This window comes from Anastrepha obliqua, chromosome 5 (assembly GCF_027943255.1).
Source record: "Anastrepha obliqua isolate idAnaObli1 chromosome 5, idAnaObli1_1.0, whole genome shotgun sequence".
Lineage (NCBI taxonomy): Eukaryota > Metazoa > Arthropoda > Insecta > Diptera > Tephritidae > Anastrepha > Anastrepha obliqua.
The window spans coordinates 12,008,355-12,026,123 of NC_072896.1; the positions used below are offsets into that span (position 1 = coordinate 12,008,355).

At 35.3% G+C, this 17,769-nt stretch overlaps 1 protein-coding gene across 1 annotated transcript in view; it reads right to left on the reverse strand.

Annotated features, from left to right (window-relative positions):
* Nucleotides 1-17,532, reverse strand: part of LOC129247707 (uncharacterized) — a 30,758-nt gene extending 13,226 nt beyond the window's left edge. The window contains exon 1 of the mRNA XM_054886961.1: nt 17,127-17,532. Within this exon, the coding sequence (XP_054742936.1) occupies nt 17,127-17,445 (319 nt within the window). The 5' untranslated portion in view covers nt 17,446-17,532. The remainder of the gene's footprint in view (nt 1-17,126) is intronic.
* Nucleotides 17,533-17,769: the final 237 nt, after the last annotated feature.

Below are 17,769 nucleotides of genomic sequence, written 5' to 3' on the forward strand. Positions count from 1 at the left end.
ATCTACGAACCATTACACATGTGTCCAGTATGGTCGACTTCTGCATGTCTTCTAAAAGGTGTTGGCAGTCATACTTCTTCAAGTTTTTTATTAAATGCTTAGGCACTAATCCAGTGGAAGATATAATTACTGGTACTATATTAACTTCCCTCGCTTTGTACATCCGTTTTAGTTCTATGGCCAAAGCTGCATACTTTTATATTTTGGTGGAGTATGTGCTTTGGATGTTGCGATTAAGAGGCACCGCCATATTGATTACTTCAATTGTTTTATTTATCTTGTCAAACAAGATGATGTCAGGTTTGTTGTCAGCTGCGGTTTGATCTGTGGAAATAAACCTGTCCCAGTACAGTTTAAAATTTGCATTTTCCAATATTGGCTTTGGTTCATATTTAAGAGACCATGTTTTATCGCAAGTTGTTGGTGGAGGATCTTTGCTATATTGTTATGTCTCATGACATATTCACGAGGGGCAAGTACGCTACATCCATCAATTACATGGTCGATTGTTTCACCGTAAATGCCGCACCTTTCGGCACCTATCTTTTATTGCCTAGCAATAACAAAATAGTTAACAAATTTACTAACAAGAAAAAGGTTTACTGTTTATTTTATTTTATTTTATTTTATTTTATTTATTTTTTTTTTTTTATTTTTTTTTATTTTACTTTATTTTATTTTATTTACTGTTTTACTTTAGTTTATTTAACTTTATTTTTTTTACATATATTTAATATTTTTTCAATTGAATTTCGTTTGTTTCACAATTTAATTTATTAAATTTTAATCTTTTTTAGTTTTGACGCTATTCATTTATTTTTACTTAATTTTTATTTTCACCAACAAAAATTTTTTATAATTTTATTCACTTGATTTTAATTCATTTTATTTTATTTGTTTCTTAATTTATCTAATTATTTTGCAGTATATTTTATTTAATTTTTTTTTTTTGCAATTTTTGATTTCTGTATTTGTTTATTAGTGCGCTGTTTTTTCTTTATAAAAATACAACTTTATTCTGAAAAAATGGTTACAAGTGAATCATTGAAAGTATTGCCCATTGCTGGCTACTACTTTTTCCCATCTTTCTGGTAGATCTCGTATACCGTCGCGGTAAAACTGTTCATCTTTTGAGACTATCCACGGATCAAGCCATTTTTTCATGTCTTCATATGAATGGAACTGCCATGACCATGTGCCATCGATCGGAACAGGTGATAATTGGACGGCGCAATATCTGAAGAATACGGCGGGTGGGGAAGGATGTTCCATTTTAGTGTTTCCAGGTAGGTTTTAACGGGTTTGAAGAATCACTATTTCATGCTTCACCGCGTATTGCGGCCGCTTCTCGCGCAGCCGCCATTTTTTTTCGAATGAAAGAGTAAAATCAACACTTCCCACAAATGACGATTATTCGGCACAAAATCAGTAATTTTCACAAAACCAAAAGTATGTAATACCAAAAAAAAATCGCTAATGTGTCAAAGCAGTTTGTTTACACTATGTCTAAGCTTGGTTTATGACGTTTAGGTTATGTTAGAATCGACTAGCACACACTGCTGGCGGCATCTATTGACAAACAGCGAGAACCTAGTTGCACACCCTATATTTTTAATACATTTAACTTCATTTCATATTATATTTAAATTAACGCATTATTTTTATTTAATTTTAATTTGTGTTTTTTAAGTTTTTATTTCTTTAGTTTTTGAGTTATTTATTTACTCCTACTTTATTTTATTATATTTTTTTACTGCCTTATTACCAAAAACTACCGGTTGTCACAAAAAATTCACACGTGATTCTCCATTATGCTTTGTGGGCTTATTTCCCGTAAAAAGGTCAAGCAACCGCAAGAGAAATAAATGTTTTTGCTTTCGCCCATGAAATATTTTATAGGTTTGTGCATACATACAAATCAGCTACTAGCAACCGAAAACGTGTGTTTGTACATATTTCTGATTTATGTAGCTGTGAAGGTAGGCATGAAAAACTCAAAACATGTCAAACTTTTATGTCGCTCCAGTTTTACCTATTACGAGCACACGAAATTTCATTTTCATTTGTAACTGAACTTGACCCAAAAAGATCGCTTGAAATAGTCATCTAAAAAGCGAAACATGGTCATATAGAAAGGTCAACGAAGATAAATTCAATTGCACATACGTTTGTGTTTATACATAAGCAAGTGCTCATACATACTTGGATGCTGATATGTTTCAACATCTCTCCCATCCGCACATAGCAAATGAAAACAAATTTGGGCAAGATTTGACTCATATGACTACTTTTGCATATTGACATTTTTGACATACAACTTTGACATCAATTTGGCAATAGGTGAGAAGTGCCAGTTATATTCCGTTGAGTTGAATTAAATGACCATGAAATTTGTGTGAAATATAGATATCTAAAGCGCATTACAAATAAATAGTTAGGAAAGAAAATTTAGAAACACACTTTTCTCACTCACATTTTATGCAATGTTTCTTCATAAATAGCTACAATTGAAGCTGTGAAGTTATACGCATACATAAATGTTCTTTTAGCAACATAGAACCTCTGAATTTGTTTCTCAAGTCTGAGCTGCATTGCGTATAAAGCGCTGCACATTTAATATTGAAAATATTGTCGATTGCTGGTCATTTGCTCTCAAATACTTGGCTGATAATCAGTGTCATTCCTCAACAGAAGAAAAATAATCGTCTGATGCTTGAAAAATGTTGTTGCTATATTGCTGACTTTGTGCCGCCTTTTTTCGAGTATTCTAAGCTTCAATACTATCGAAAAATTCCGAATGCAGTAACACTGAAAGCTCTGCAGGCGAATTTTGTTCGAGCTAGTTCTGATATAGAGCCAGAAACTTTCACCAGGGCCATTGAAATTCGCATTCGTTATATGCGCTACTATGAGACCAGCCGAGGCAAGCACAGGAATGAAGTAAGAAAAAGTAAAATTCCTAATTTTTTATTACAAAAATGAAAATCGCAAACTTTTCCGTTTTACAATTAAAATCATTTTTATCTTCTTTCTAATCTTTTTATGAATTCATCATTGATTAGAAGCTATTTAACTTTTATCATCAGCTAATCTGAAATTATGCAAAAATAATAAAAATACCTCCCCATTCGATCTCACACTTTCCGTAATCAATCGCACAAAAGACTTAAGCAAGCAACTCGACGCCTATTAAAACCAATTCAGCGGGAACAAAATGCTACACGCGAGACATTTTATACACACATTGCCGCTTTCAGCTCTTTTCACGCACTTTTCTTCACTCCTTGGCCAATTATACAATTACCCACTTATTATACAACATTAAATCCCACCGCAAGTGGCGCAGGTTCATAAAAAAATGCGCGTATGTTGCCAACTGCATTAGATTTCTCTCCATTGCGAATGCATAAATATCGCTAAACTGTTCGTAACGGCATCAGTTTAAACTGAATAAACGAAATGTAAATATGAGCTCTATATTTTGCAGGAAATTCCCATTAACTCTTAAATAGGTTAGTGTGCGTTAAGGTATCACATAAGCAACCAACGAATTGATAGTTTTTGTTGTCATTATTAGTGGGTAAATAAAAATTCATTGGTGAGATGAAAAGTATTGAAAGCAAAGAGTGCAAGTGTTAATACAACTGCCGTATTACGATAGTGTGTACACAAGCAAGCAATACACAAATGTACTTATATGTGTGTTTATGCACTGGCTGAAGAAAAAAAATGTTTAGGGGGTGAAATGGGTTAGTCTTCAAAAATACATATTTTAAATTTTTAGAATTTTTAAAATCAAAGAATAATGTTTGTAAAAACCGACTGAAATTCAACTTGGGTCATGCTCTGGCACAAAAATTTAGATTGGATTCCATTCGGTAGCCACCGAAAATTAGTGCTGCACTTATTTACTTTATCTCTGGCAAAACTTGTTGAATATCTTAACAGTTACGAATTTCAGTTGATACAAGAATTTTTCTATAATTTTACCCTGTTATAACAAAACTAAACTACTACTTTGCAGCGGTTAGCAGTAAATATTTTTTATTTTTATTTCCATTATAAATTACAATCTGTTAATAATATTAACAATAAGTAATTGGTGTTAGGGTTTGGAATTCAAATGCTCTTCTCTTTGAAAGAGATTTGTATTTGGTAGCATTTAGTTACAATTTTACTAGCACAACATAGTTTTCTATAATTTTATTTATTATTACAATATGAGCAAGATCTGTGGGGGTTTTGCGCTTTAGTCTTCTTAGTTTAAGTTCCATTTCCGGTATCAGTTTCATTTCATAGTTTTTGTGCTCTACCAGAATAGTCGCAAGATATGCTTACTGCTGCTTTGTCTGTGACTATGCCGAGATCGCGGTGAATATCGTCATTTTTTATGTCCCAATTTGCGTTTGCGATTGTCCTTAGCATCTTAGATTGACTTCCCTGTATGATATGTAGGTTTGATTTACTGGCAGTCCCCCAAATTTCTAGACCGTAGGTCCACGTCGCTCTGATTATTGATTTGTATATCATTGGTTTACTAAATATGGTTAGTGTTGATTGTTTTCCTAGTAGCCAGAAGAGTTGTCGGAATTTGTTCTTCATCTCGTTTCTCTTGTTCAGTATGTGTTCGATGTGAGTTTTGAGCCAATCGTTAAGCCTAAATATTTTGCACTTGAGTGTATTTTTATGTCTTCTCCGTTAATTTGGATTGGATATCCTGTGTTTGTCTTTATTGACCTCAATGCCCCCTTTTTAGCAGTAAATATAATAGCATAAGTATTAACCAATTTATAAAATAAGGAAACGATATTCCTCCATTTCATCAAGCATCCCCTTAACATATTGAGATATTTGCAGAATTTCGAGGTTCAGTAACTCTCTCAGTGGTAGGGTTTACTGGTAGTTAAGACCAGCGTTTGAAATCGCTCTCAGTTCATTTCATTTAGCCTCGACTGTGCCTTGGCTGCGAATATTGAAGCCGTCACAGCGAAAGCAAAGCAATACCAAATAAAACCGGTGCTGCACTATCGCTTTTCTGCGAAGATTATTGCAGTACGATAGCACAGCGGCGGCTATTTAGAAAAAGCGAAAGTCTTGCTGTGGCTATTGATGCCCTATGACTGTCATAACTACTATCATAGTTGCTGTCGTAAATACTTTTGTCTTGCTTTTGTGTCAAAACATGACCGGGGATGTTGATTAGGTCGAGGAGGTAGGAAACTTCATTGTTTTTAAAGAGTTTCCAGGTTCCAAGTAATGTAGGCATTTTTTAGAGCTTTCTTGTGTGTATTCATCCGGGTTAGCCAAGATGCACTAAAAAAATGCAATAAGCATTACTACTACTACAGGGTGGGCCATATAGCGTTTGCTTTTTGAACCACTTATTTTTTTTTTTGAGAATAGTAACACAAATGACATGTCAAATGGGCTCAGAAAATCCACACGTTACTGTAGAGAACGACGAGTCACAATTTGGTGCGGTTTTTGGTCTAGCGGCATCATCGGGCAATTTTTTTTCGAAAATGAGCGAGGAGCCGCGGTTACAGTAAATGGCGAGCTTTACCGTGACATGCTCAACGAGTCATCGAAAATGTGCTTAAAAATTGGGTTGGTCGAATGGCCTACTGTAAAGCCAGTCGTGGCAGTCATTTGAACGATATTATTTTTCATTCATAAATGACCATGTTCAATCTTCAAAATAAAAGAAAAAAGTTTGAAAAAATATTGATTAGTTTTTTTTTTCATAGCCGATTCAAAAAGCAAATTTTACATGGCCCACCCTATATAAGCAAACTACTTTTTCAGTGGTAGTTAAAACATCGAATGTTACTATCACCGATTATTTAGTGATGGCCTCCTTGCCATTCAATTTCCAGACTCATAGCTGTGTTTACCGGCCACTGGACGATCGGCACACACGCGGAAAAGCTAGCTAAAGCACTTTCTCTGTAAATGTCCAGGTTTGCCAGCTAGACAACTAAGGTCACTGGGCGCTCCTTTCTTCGACAGCCTGGGGCAGTGCGGCAACCTAAATCCAATCAATATCCTCCATTACATCAACAGCTCTGGCAGGCTGTAGATATCTGTCTGTTAGATGTCTCATAATGGTATCAAAACGACGCTTTAGTGCTACTTGAGGAGTGCCAGACTGGCAATTTCAATCCCGGCAAAGGAAAAAGTCTTTCCACTGGCGCAGAGGAAGGAAGAGGTGTATTGTATTGCAAAAACATTACTTTTTTATAATAGGAAAGCAGTACAAACCATTAATCCTTCTATCATCGCCATTGAAGTACAAAATTACTTCGGTTGCTCCGCCATGGGTGTCTATATATTCGTTTTCATCTAAGAAAAGCAAGTTATTTACAAGAATTTCGCAAGTTAATTTATTTTAGAAGAACACCTGTGGACTTCTCAGCGAATTCGAGAAATTATGTATTAGCACTTACGGATGGCTTCAATTACTGTCTCCTGCTACCGTTTGTCTTTTAAACTTCAGCGCACATTCTTTAACTTTATCTTGGACATCATTTAGAGTGACTGAGTACTTTCCAGCAAGACTTAGCTGAAATTTCATTTGATATCGAAAATGATGAATGTTGCAATAACTGCATCCCAAGAGTCAGTGTGCAAGCAAACACTTTTTTCAAACCTTTTCAGTACCTGTGATTGCATTTGAATATTAATTTCCACTTTTATTTTAATGTATACCAAATCGGGAATAAAACTACCACAGAGCAAATTTTGTTCCATTTGAAAGAAGTCAGTGGCTTCTGCGTTAAGTTGCATTACTCTTACATATTTTTCCAAATATTCAACTCCTTCCTCATTAAAAGCGGAAATTTCCAGCTTATAGCACAGTTCACCCAACCTGTTTTTGACTTCTAGAGTTTCGAGTGTGCCAAAATAATAAGCCTGCTGTTGACGCCAAGAAGTCGTGACATCGTATAATTAAACCGCCCATAAACCATTAGGCACTTTTATCAACAATCTAGTAAATAACAAATATTGGCCTCAAAGTATAGATTCAAATGCATTTCGTTAAAGATCGTGTTTCACTAAACAGGCAGTGGTAGTTCCATTCATTGCTAGTGCAAAAATGCCCAACCCTGATAGTCATAGAAGAAAAAATTTAAACTGTGCTAAGGCTTCATCTTTTGAAACGAGCGTAGGAAAGCCGAAATTATATTCAGAAAAATTATGGCTTTCGTTGCAAAGCCACAGTATATTCCTTAGTGGTGTTGTTGTTATGCTGGCAGCTTTCCAAAATACCCCACTGTAGTTCAGACCTAACTTTTAGCGTGAAAAATTATTATTTCTTATAAACCATGACCGACTGTTGTAAAATTCCAACATGATAATTTCCCTTAGAAGAAGCTCATTCGAAACTATGTTTCGTTTCGCTACCTCTACTGAGGTATTTGATGGATTTCGCGTCAACTCAGCGGACGCTGCGCCTGCTGGACACGGTCGATTAGGGGCGCTCAAGTGAACTTCCTTATAGCAGTATATATGTATTTGTAGGTATCCTTATCGGGCATTGGCCGTTAGGTGTCCATGCGGTGAGACTTCGGGTTGCTTCAAGTGCTTTCTGCAGAAGCTGTCTGGAGCATGAGGTGGAATCATCGCAGCACCTTCTTCTCAATCATTCTAAAGTTTTTCGGGACTTTTTCTTTATTCGTTTCTAATCTATTTTAACCTAATTCTGGGATTATATTATTATTTAAAATATGGTTTTTTTAAGTAAAATAGATGAAAAAATATAGTATAAAAAACTACTTTGTGTTCAAGCACCTCAAAAGCATGCAATTTTCAATATTTTTTTACCACAATTAGGTGCATATTCTTAAGAAATATGTTGATGATAAAAAAAAAATTGCTGTTAATTACAGAGAAAAATTGCAACTTCAGGAATTCCCGCCAGCAAAACACTCGGATGGCGATCGTCCATGGACAGCACACTCTAACGCCACTATCTCCCGCGGAAATAGCTTCAAAAAAATTTAAAAGTGTACCTAAAAATATAAATAAAATATCCTCTAAACTTAAACAATTTCTGATTATTCCTTCTTTATTAAAAAAATTATCGAAAAACACCAAAATTTTGGCCTCCTAAACCAGTTTCCCCCCTTAATTGCCATTGCCGGGCTGTTCTTACACCCCGCGAGAAAATGGTTAATATTTGTAACCATTCTGAGTATTTTTTTTTAATATTCGTGATTGTTGTAACTAATGGTGTAGCGCATAAAAAGAAGTGCATTCATTAAATGAAAAAATTATACGGAAAAAATTATAAAAAATTAAAGGAATTTTTCAGCAACCTCAAGCATGCAGTTTATTATACTAAAATTTAATAAACTACTAAAATGCATATCAAAAATTTATTTAGAGACTCTAAATAAAATTCGTGGCATTGGGATGTGAAGTATGGAAAAATTTTCTTTTGTATAAAATTTGAAATTTGGAATTTTGGGTTTTTGCTGAATTTTGTTTTTGTTAGACAATGAGATATACTACGATACTATACTACATTATAAAAACCTATACTTTATTTATAAAAGTAAACATAGTTAAACTTAGAAAATTAGTCAAAACTGCTCAAAATATTGTCGCGCTCTTTACGAGTGAATTTCCTTTTGGGCGTCCATCTGTTCTTTCCATTGCATGACCCCGACTTCCCATACACTCGGTAACTAATTACAAATGCAATCTCATTAACGTTACGCCCTTGAAAGCTTTTAGCTCAGTATCTAAATTGTCAAACAAAGCCTCCACAGAGTCCCTCATAACTCCGCCATTGTATTTCGGCAAATTCATAACGTGACGCGACTGTCTGCAAACAAAGTGGACGTAAGAGATAGAAACCGTAGCAAAAGATTACTCAATTTTTCGTGTTCATCTGCTGACAGCTTTTATTTCATTAACCATATTTTCATTGACTCCATTGCGTTGTGCCTTTGCATAACTTTCTGTTTTGTATGCGTTTGGCTATTCATATTTTCTGTAACTCTTATTTACGCTGTTCAGAGAGCGAGGTTCTGTATGGTTTTGGCTCACTTTAAACTAGCGCAATCTGCTCTCACGCGCTCAAGTATGTACACACGTATACACTACAATATATGTACATATATATGTAGGTATGCTGGTATGCGCGCCTATGATAATTATGAATTTTACTAGTTGTACTTAAGCGTCCACTTTTTTGGCTTTTACCGTCGTCGTAAATTGATGTAGGTCAGTAAATTTTTTTTAAATATTTTTTCACAACTTCTCTTCTTCCTCGGCAAATGTAACTCTTTATCACTACCTTTATATTTGTTTTATTTATTTTAACATCTTTTTCTCTCTTCTCTAGCTCTCGTGAATTTTTTCTAGCCACTTTACGATTCGGTTATACTTGGCTTGGTATCGAACGTTGCCGTTGCCTATCTTAGCCGATTTAGGTACTCCAAGCCAAATTTTTCGCAATATTTTATTCACTTGCGTTCATAAATAAAACATATATTCATATACATACATATACTTGCAAGCCAGAAAAATCAATAAATACCAACAAGTGGATGCAGACACTCAAGTGGGTTTACTGTTCATCCATAGATATGCGTGCGTGCATGTGTAAGTATGTGGATTGTAAGCAGTTTATATTTGTTGTTTTTATTGTATATGAATTGTTTACATTTCGTGTTTTTTCCATAGGATTTTATATTCGCGTTAATATTTTACTTTAAAAAATGGCCTATTAGTTGTTTAAATATTTCTGTTGCAAATAAATTTTCGATTTTAAACTGCTAATGGGGGGATGAGAAAAAATTTTGTGTGGCTGTTCAGTTATTAAATATTTTTATATTTATTTTACTTGAATGAGTTTCTGTGTAACATTTATGAACAACAAAGGAAAGTACTTGCAGTATTTTGGCTGCAATGGCGGAATGGGTGATGCATGACTACCTTTTGGTATTCCGCGGGTTCGCAACCCCAGGCGTGAAGCACCAAATTGTAGAACAAGTTTTTTCTAACAGTGGTCATTCCTCGACAGGCAATGGTAGCCCACGGGTGCATTTTTGTCATGAAAAAGTTCTCATCAAAATCATCTGCCCTTCGGCGGTTGCATAAAACTGCAGACTTCCCTTCCAATTTTTGGGAAAACATCAAGACGCACAGCGCAAACTGAAAGTGGAGCGCAGCCAATCACCCAACAATAGGGTGTAAGCGCCAATATATAAGTATTTATATGTATATATAGAGAGAGAGAGTGAAATATACAGTATGCAACATTGGACAATTACAATAGTTTACAAACTTTTCCTTCCTAAGCTTTGGAAATGATTACATAAATATTAATTATAATCTACACTAGTAAATCACGCCAATTAAAAAATTTGTGTAGCCTTTGAAAATTGCTTCCTAGATAATAAATTTCTAATGCTAGATAAATTCATAGTACCTTTAACAATTTTTTTTACCTATACTTAGGAAATAACCTAAAATTTTAGATGGCGTTCCCTACACTGCAAAATTACACTAATTGACAAAATTTTTACTTTGAGCTATGTGAGCTTAGCAAATAACCAAAAAGGTTACTAGATATGCATATGTTTATGCAGTACCTACAACACTAACAACACTATTAAACTACATTACTTTTGTTTTTAATGGCTTGAAAAGTACTAGATGCTGCAGCTTTTCAATGTTGATCATTCTTTGCGTAGTTAGATGTACGTTTTCTGCTCCACAGAGGCGTGTGCGTTGTTTGGCTGCAACAAGGTAATGATCCGAGTCGATGTTGGGTCCTCGGATCGTAAGTACATCGAATGCACTAGAAGCGTGCCTTCCATCTATCACAACATGATCGATTTGGTTTCGCGTTTTTCGATCAGGAGACAGTCAAGTAGCTTGATGTATCTTCTTATGCTGGAATCTAGTGCTGCAGACTACCATATTTCGGGCCCCGGCGAATTCGATCAGCCTCTGTGCGTTACCGAATGTTCAGGCTGAATTTTTCGATTGTGGGACCAAAAATTCCCTCTGACGTTGAAGTCGCCAAGCACGACTTTTATGTCGTGATGGGGCAGCGCTCATTGGAACATTCCAGACGCTCATAGAAGGGATCTTTGGTCGCCTCGTCCTTCTCTTCTGTCGTGGCGTGGGCGCAAATGAGCGAGATGTTAAAAAAATCGGGCTTTGATGCGGATTATTGCGAGGCGCTCGTCCACCGAGATGAACGACAGTACTTGGCGATGAAGTCTCTCTCCCACAACAAATACGACACCTTTCCATGGCAGCTGTAGTAGACGTCGCAAGGTCCTATGTTTTTCTTGCTTTGCCCCGTCCATCGCATGTCTTGAATGGCAGTGATGTCAGATGCCATTACTCTCTTGAGGACATCAACCAGCCGGGCAGAGGCGTCTTCCCCATTAAGGGACCAGACACACCAGGTGCATGCCCTCAAATCATAATCCTTAGTTCGTTCGCAGGGGTCGTCATCAGTATAGGAAGTTCTCATCTGAGGCTTTGTACATGTTTTCATTGGGGGGAGATTTTTAATCGGCGGGTCCCAAACCAGCGCACAACCAGCTACCCTGGGATGCTTCGACTTCTCACGTTGGATAACTCCCGAATGGGATACTTGGGCTAATCCCGGAAGTTGTGAGCTGCTTGAACCATATGTAGAAGAATCGTCCTGGCCACTCCCAAGGTGATCAGTAACTTTCCCCACTTCCATGTACTTCTACACATGGAGCCATCATACGTATCAAGTATGAGTATCAAAATCAAAGAAACAAAACTTACGTAGAAGAAAGAACTTTTTCACAAAAGCAAGGCATTTAATTGGCTTAGAAGCCTCACAAACCGTTTACACCAACATTCTGATTCATACAGCATTGCCCATTCAACAATAACCGCAAGGCAATTCCTCAATTGTGTTATGATTCCTACGCTTCTATTCGAATTAAGTACTTGGTGATCTAATACAGACCAGAACTGGTCTCTGGTGTTAGCCAGAAGTTGTATGAAAACCCCGGTTTTAGCTTCTACTCGTTTTGCAGTTCTCCGCGGGTCTTAGTTAGTTGCTGATGCTTTGAAGAGTAATACCTCTCCATGAAGAAAAGAAGGCAGAACAAACCTCCCTTGGGCGGAAACTCACTGTCAGTCGACTTTTGCCCACTCAAGAAAGGTGTCTGCTCAAGGGACGGATAGCTTACTTTAGAAATTTTTGATTTTTTAATCAATTAATTATTATTTCTTTTTTGAATAAAAAATATTCATATACAGCATTCAAACAAAAATTTGCATGCATTTTTTCAAAGTAATAACGAAAATAGACACAAATATTACATTTCAGCCAATAATCTACATAAAACTATATTTATTAGATTGGCTTCGGCTTTCCATCTTTTTTAACAATTTGAAAGCAATAATCGCTTTAAGTTTGAAATTGCATTCAAAACCGTTTCGTTTGAGAAAATTTTATTATATTCTTCGGTAATACTCCCTGATCAATATTATAATAGCCAAAAATTAGCATGTTTTTATCAGCAAAAAAAACCAACCCGAGTCTGGATTTTTGATCCATTAATTACTATCTACTGTTATAAATTCATAAGAATTGGAATTATATTCCCCCATCCAAATAACGAAGTCAGCGTTGCTAGCAGCAAGTCATCTTCGGACTCGAATTCGTTTGCCACATTTCTGTTTTTAGAAATAGTTTTTTATGGTTTCCGTTTGAACCTTTGCCCAAGCTTCTTTTACGAAATGTACTGCATCTAAGACATTTATAAGTTTTTTTGTCAAGTCAGTCTCTAAGCTTGTCATGATATGCTTAACTTAAGCAACAACAATTCACTGCGCAAACCAAACAAAATGTCTTCAAAAAAAAAATGAAACTTTATCTTGGAAGTTCCCTTTTTCTCTCGGCAAAATCCTTTCGCGCGTTTGTAAACAATACCCATGCATCATCTGCCCGAGCGCTCTGAAGTTGGTTACACTTCGAGTGCCGAACCCTATATATCCATTCCAATGGCGTTTTTAAATATGATATTTTAAGTCATAGCAGGTGTAGCAGTCATATCTTTTGCGGCTTTGTCAGCATGCATGTGACCCCGTATTTGTGAATGACCAAGTGTCCACATTACTTTGAGGATTAGTAACAAGTATGTCACAGATGCTATCGATGATATTATTTAATTTACTACTTTTCGTTATCGCGGTGATGCAAGATTATGAGTTTTCCCTTGATTTTCATGGTGCCGAGAATTGCATTCAATATTGTAGTTGCTACTGCAGTGAAAATTGAGCACTCAGGAAATACAAAACTCAGGTTGCGAGAGTTAAAGGATGTTTACAATGTCACCGCACCAACGTCACCACATAACTTGTTCGAACATGCAATGAATCCGTTATCGCTTAAAGAACAGAACGAACTGATCAGGTAGCAACCGAAACGACATTTCCCACAAAGGCAAATATAAAACAATAGGCACGAACTAGTAAACAACCTAAACAATAGACAAGCACCGATGACCAGCCTGCAATGGAATATTTCACTGCAATACCTGCCTATCTGCAGGGACGCGGCCTGAGAAAACTTACTTGAATCACAAAAGAGAGCTGGTAGCACTGAATACAGTGAGTTACACCAGTTTTGTGAGATATACGAGTTAAAACATAATAGAGAAAGAAGAGTAATAAAAGCTATATTATTTTGCAAAAGAACGCTCCATCCCGCTTATATTAATTTGATTGAAATTAAATGATTTAAAACTTTTTTATGGTCGATCTTTAGCTGCTGGGCGATGCTAAGACTAATAACCGGTCAATTACGACTAAATATCGGTAAACTTCGATTATTTCTGTGATTTTATCGACATTTTCTTAAACATCAAAAATGCCTGCCTGATTTAGTATAGGCATCGACCTGTCTTACATTTTGGACTTTATCAAAAAAAAACTGTAAAATGTACCCTTTTTTCCCCCTTTACTGACTTCAATTGTCACTCACAATTGAATGGGGCAAACAAAAAACAGTAAGATAAAAAAATAAATTCCGAAAAAAAAAATTGTTTTCATAAAGTGTTGGTATAATCCTTTAAGAGTATGTCAAAAAAATTTTAGAACGTAAATTTAAGTATTTCTTATATTATAGATCGTCAACCGTGACGACTCTATTCTTTGCGTTCGAGCGCTGGGAGAGGTATAGTTACGTTGCCGACTTTAGACGCGTTTTTCTCAAAACTATATTTTTCGAATTGGCGTACACGATAACTCGAAAAGTTATTGACCGATCTCTCTGAAATTTTGCACACATCTTTTTTATGATATTATTTTCTATGCGAATTTACAAGCTTTTAAAAATTTTTCGAAAAAATTGTTTTTTCAAAGCAAAAATAGTAGGAAAATTCGCCCCAAAATCCATTTTTTTCAAGCATTTTATTCCGCGATTTTTTTCCATTTTTTTTTTTAATTATAAAAATATATATAAATAAACTGTATGCCAATTTTGAAAAAAATATATTGACTTCTTCAGTTTAAATAATTTTAATGAAAATCAGGGAAAATATGTCCGTTTAAAGGTATCTGTTCCCTTTATTTAACTTTAAATTGTTTGATTGACACTTTACGAAAGATCCATCACTACAGCTATCTACTGAGAAAATTAACTTGAATTATTATTTTACTACTAAAATATTGGGATATTCTATAATAAAGACTACAGTAATCCAAGTTCAGATTTGTAAAAATTCGATAAAATGTTCATCGAATGTTCAAACATTTTAATCAGAATTCGGGTACGCAATTTTATAGCCCATGCAGTTTTAACGTAATAAGTGCAAGTTTGAAGCAGCTTAAAATTTAAATATAATCTCCGAGTAGGCCTAAATGGCGCATAAAACTAAACGAAACAAAATCGGTTCATTTAGACTTCACACAGAAGAAAATCCAATATCTGCCACTACACATAAACAGCATGCAAATCCCGTATCATAACAACGCCAAATACTTAGGTATGTCACTAGATAGAATGCTCACGTTAAAAAGAAAAAAGAGGAGTTAGAAATCAAATTAAGAAATACATATGTACTGGCTTATGGGCAACCAATCAGCCTTATCCCTATACAATAAAACTCGTTTATATAAGCAGGTGCGTAAATAACAGTATAAAAAGAATTATTTTTTTGATTAAAAAATGAACAATTAATTGTGACAAATTTGCTTATTGTTTCTCAGACAGTTTGCAAATAACAAATGAGTACAAAAAATGTACAAAAATCCATAAAACCTTCATTTCTATTTATACTACTTTTTAACGAAACAAAAGAAGAAAATATGAAACAGTTTATGGCGTTTATATAAGTGCATAGCCAAATAGAGGTGTGAGGGGCAAGGCGTAGCAGAGACTGTTAATATATTTAAATATATTTTTTCTTCTCTGTGACACAGAAATTTGCCTCTCCGTAAGGCACCTTTTTTAAAAGGTTTTCGATGTTTGCAAGGACCAATGTGTTCGATAAAGTCCTTGGCCAGACCCGGGTGCCCAGTCGAAGGTGTAACTTTTTAAATTTTTTTTTTTTCGTCCCATTCGAGGATCCTTTTTAAACAGTTATGTCCATAAATCGATAGGAATTTAAATATAAGGAAGCTACCTGGCAGCTGAAGTTGGATGCCCAAAGGAAGGTTAAGAGATCTTATTTAAGTTCTGTAAAATTCCGTGAAATCTTGTTACCATTTAGAATTCCTGATGTTTATGAAGCTATAAATAAACTGGAATATTCCTTTCATTGTAAACCCTGCTGCCCTGCCTATGCCCTTGCATGTATAATAGAGGCCCTTTTTCAAAATTTTCATTTTTTCCTGTGATTTCCCGCTGAAAAAAAATCACAAAACATGGTTAATTTTACCGCCTGGCTGAAGTGACCGCCTGGTTAAGTACTCTTAAGATGTTTCTAAAAAATATATTCGGAGGTTAGCTATTACCTGCCGCGAGTTGACTATTATTAGCCTTCAAGTATAAACAATTCTTTTCCATGCCACTGGACACGACTGATCAAATAATCTTAATTCTCCGAGTAAAATCGATAAACGAGGACTATGAGGTCGATAAATAAGTCTTAAATGAAAAGATTTAATATTAATATAAAATAACACATTTTTATTATAAGTAAGCAAAAATTATTATCATCAGCATATTATTATTACCAAATAACCAGCAAAGAATTTTCAGTCTTCTTCGGCATGAGATCACTCTGGTCCGCTAGATTACTTGTCCCCAATTAAAGATTAAAAACAAACTTTTTCCAACATCTGATTATTCATGGTAGCCATGCAAAAATGCACTCGGCTTCAGCGTCCCTGATATGATAAATGTTTATATCCTGCACTTTTGTTGGTTCTCAATTAAACCTCAAATTTGAAAGACTGCTTTGGCTGCCGAAGGTTGTATGCGTTGCATGTAAATTATCCAAAATTTTCATTATTACAATTTTTTTTTTATACATCAATTTATTATTTTAATAAGTAAATTAATCCATTTTTATCAGTAACTTTTCCCCAAAGCATTTCTGAAGGCTACTCCATTTACCGTAAAAAAATAATAATTATGGTTTTGGTTCATTTCCTTTTATTAACAATGAACCACTTCCTACAACAATGCAAGCACTCACTATTACTCATAGCCCCCAATTCGTTGTGGCTGTTACACTTTTAATGAACTTTTAGTTACACCGTTCGCGCGTAGAAATGATACGCATCAATGAAGTAAACAAAAGACTACAGCGCCGAACGCGATTGGCAGCTTTCGCACACAAAGTTGCTTGCAAGATTTCGCAAGTATTTTGCGCATTTGATTTTCAAGTTCTTTCGCCTAAATAAAAATTGCATAATAGCGACAAAATGCGGCAACTATTTAGAAAAAATTAAAAAGAAACAAAGCAAATTAAAAAAATACACACAAATCGAAAATCCACAAAAGCATTAAATTTACCAAAAAAGCTTCCTTCGGCAATGGAATAACATACACACGCACACTCACAGTCATACGCATTCACAAGCGCTTACATAAAATATTTATTTCAAATAGTTTTTCGCATACATTTTTTGTAACAATAAAAAAAATTTATTAAACCACTCACTTGGACTAAATTCCACGCCATCGCTAATACCGACTTTATCGTAGGCCAACACGCCAACATTTAGTAGTTGGGGCGCAGTTTGAGGAACTGGTGGTGATGGTGCTGTTATTGCTCCATTTTGCGGTGTTGCTGGTGCTGGCGCGGCAGAAAATGTGCCTGCCATTGCCGATGGCTGCACGGCAGCTGTTGTGTACCCGTCCAAGTTGTCCGACACCGCTGCTGCTGCTGCTGCTGCTGCGTTCTCCGATATTGTTGCGGCAGTTGCACTTCCGAGTATTGCCGCAATGGCGGTAAGACAGAAAATATTAAATGTATGCATTTCCACTGGCCTTTTTTGGTGTTGGGCACTTATTTTCGTTAACGAGATTAGTTAATTTTTTTTTTTTGTCAATTAGTGAATATTAATTTCCGCAGTTGAAGAATTGGTGCGTTGTATTTTTTGTGTGTAAAATATTTGCACAGATTTTTAGATTAATTGAAAATAAATATGAAAATAAAATATCGAAATAAACCTTGCTTCTAAATTTAAAAAGAATTGCTTCTCGTTTAATCACTTTTGAATTTTTTTTTATTGTTCACCACTCTTTGCATTTTTCAACTCGCTTTCTCACTTAGACAAAATTTGATAATTTTTATTTTAAAT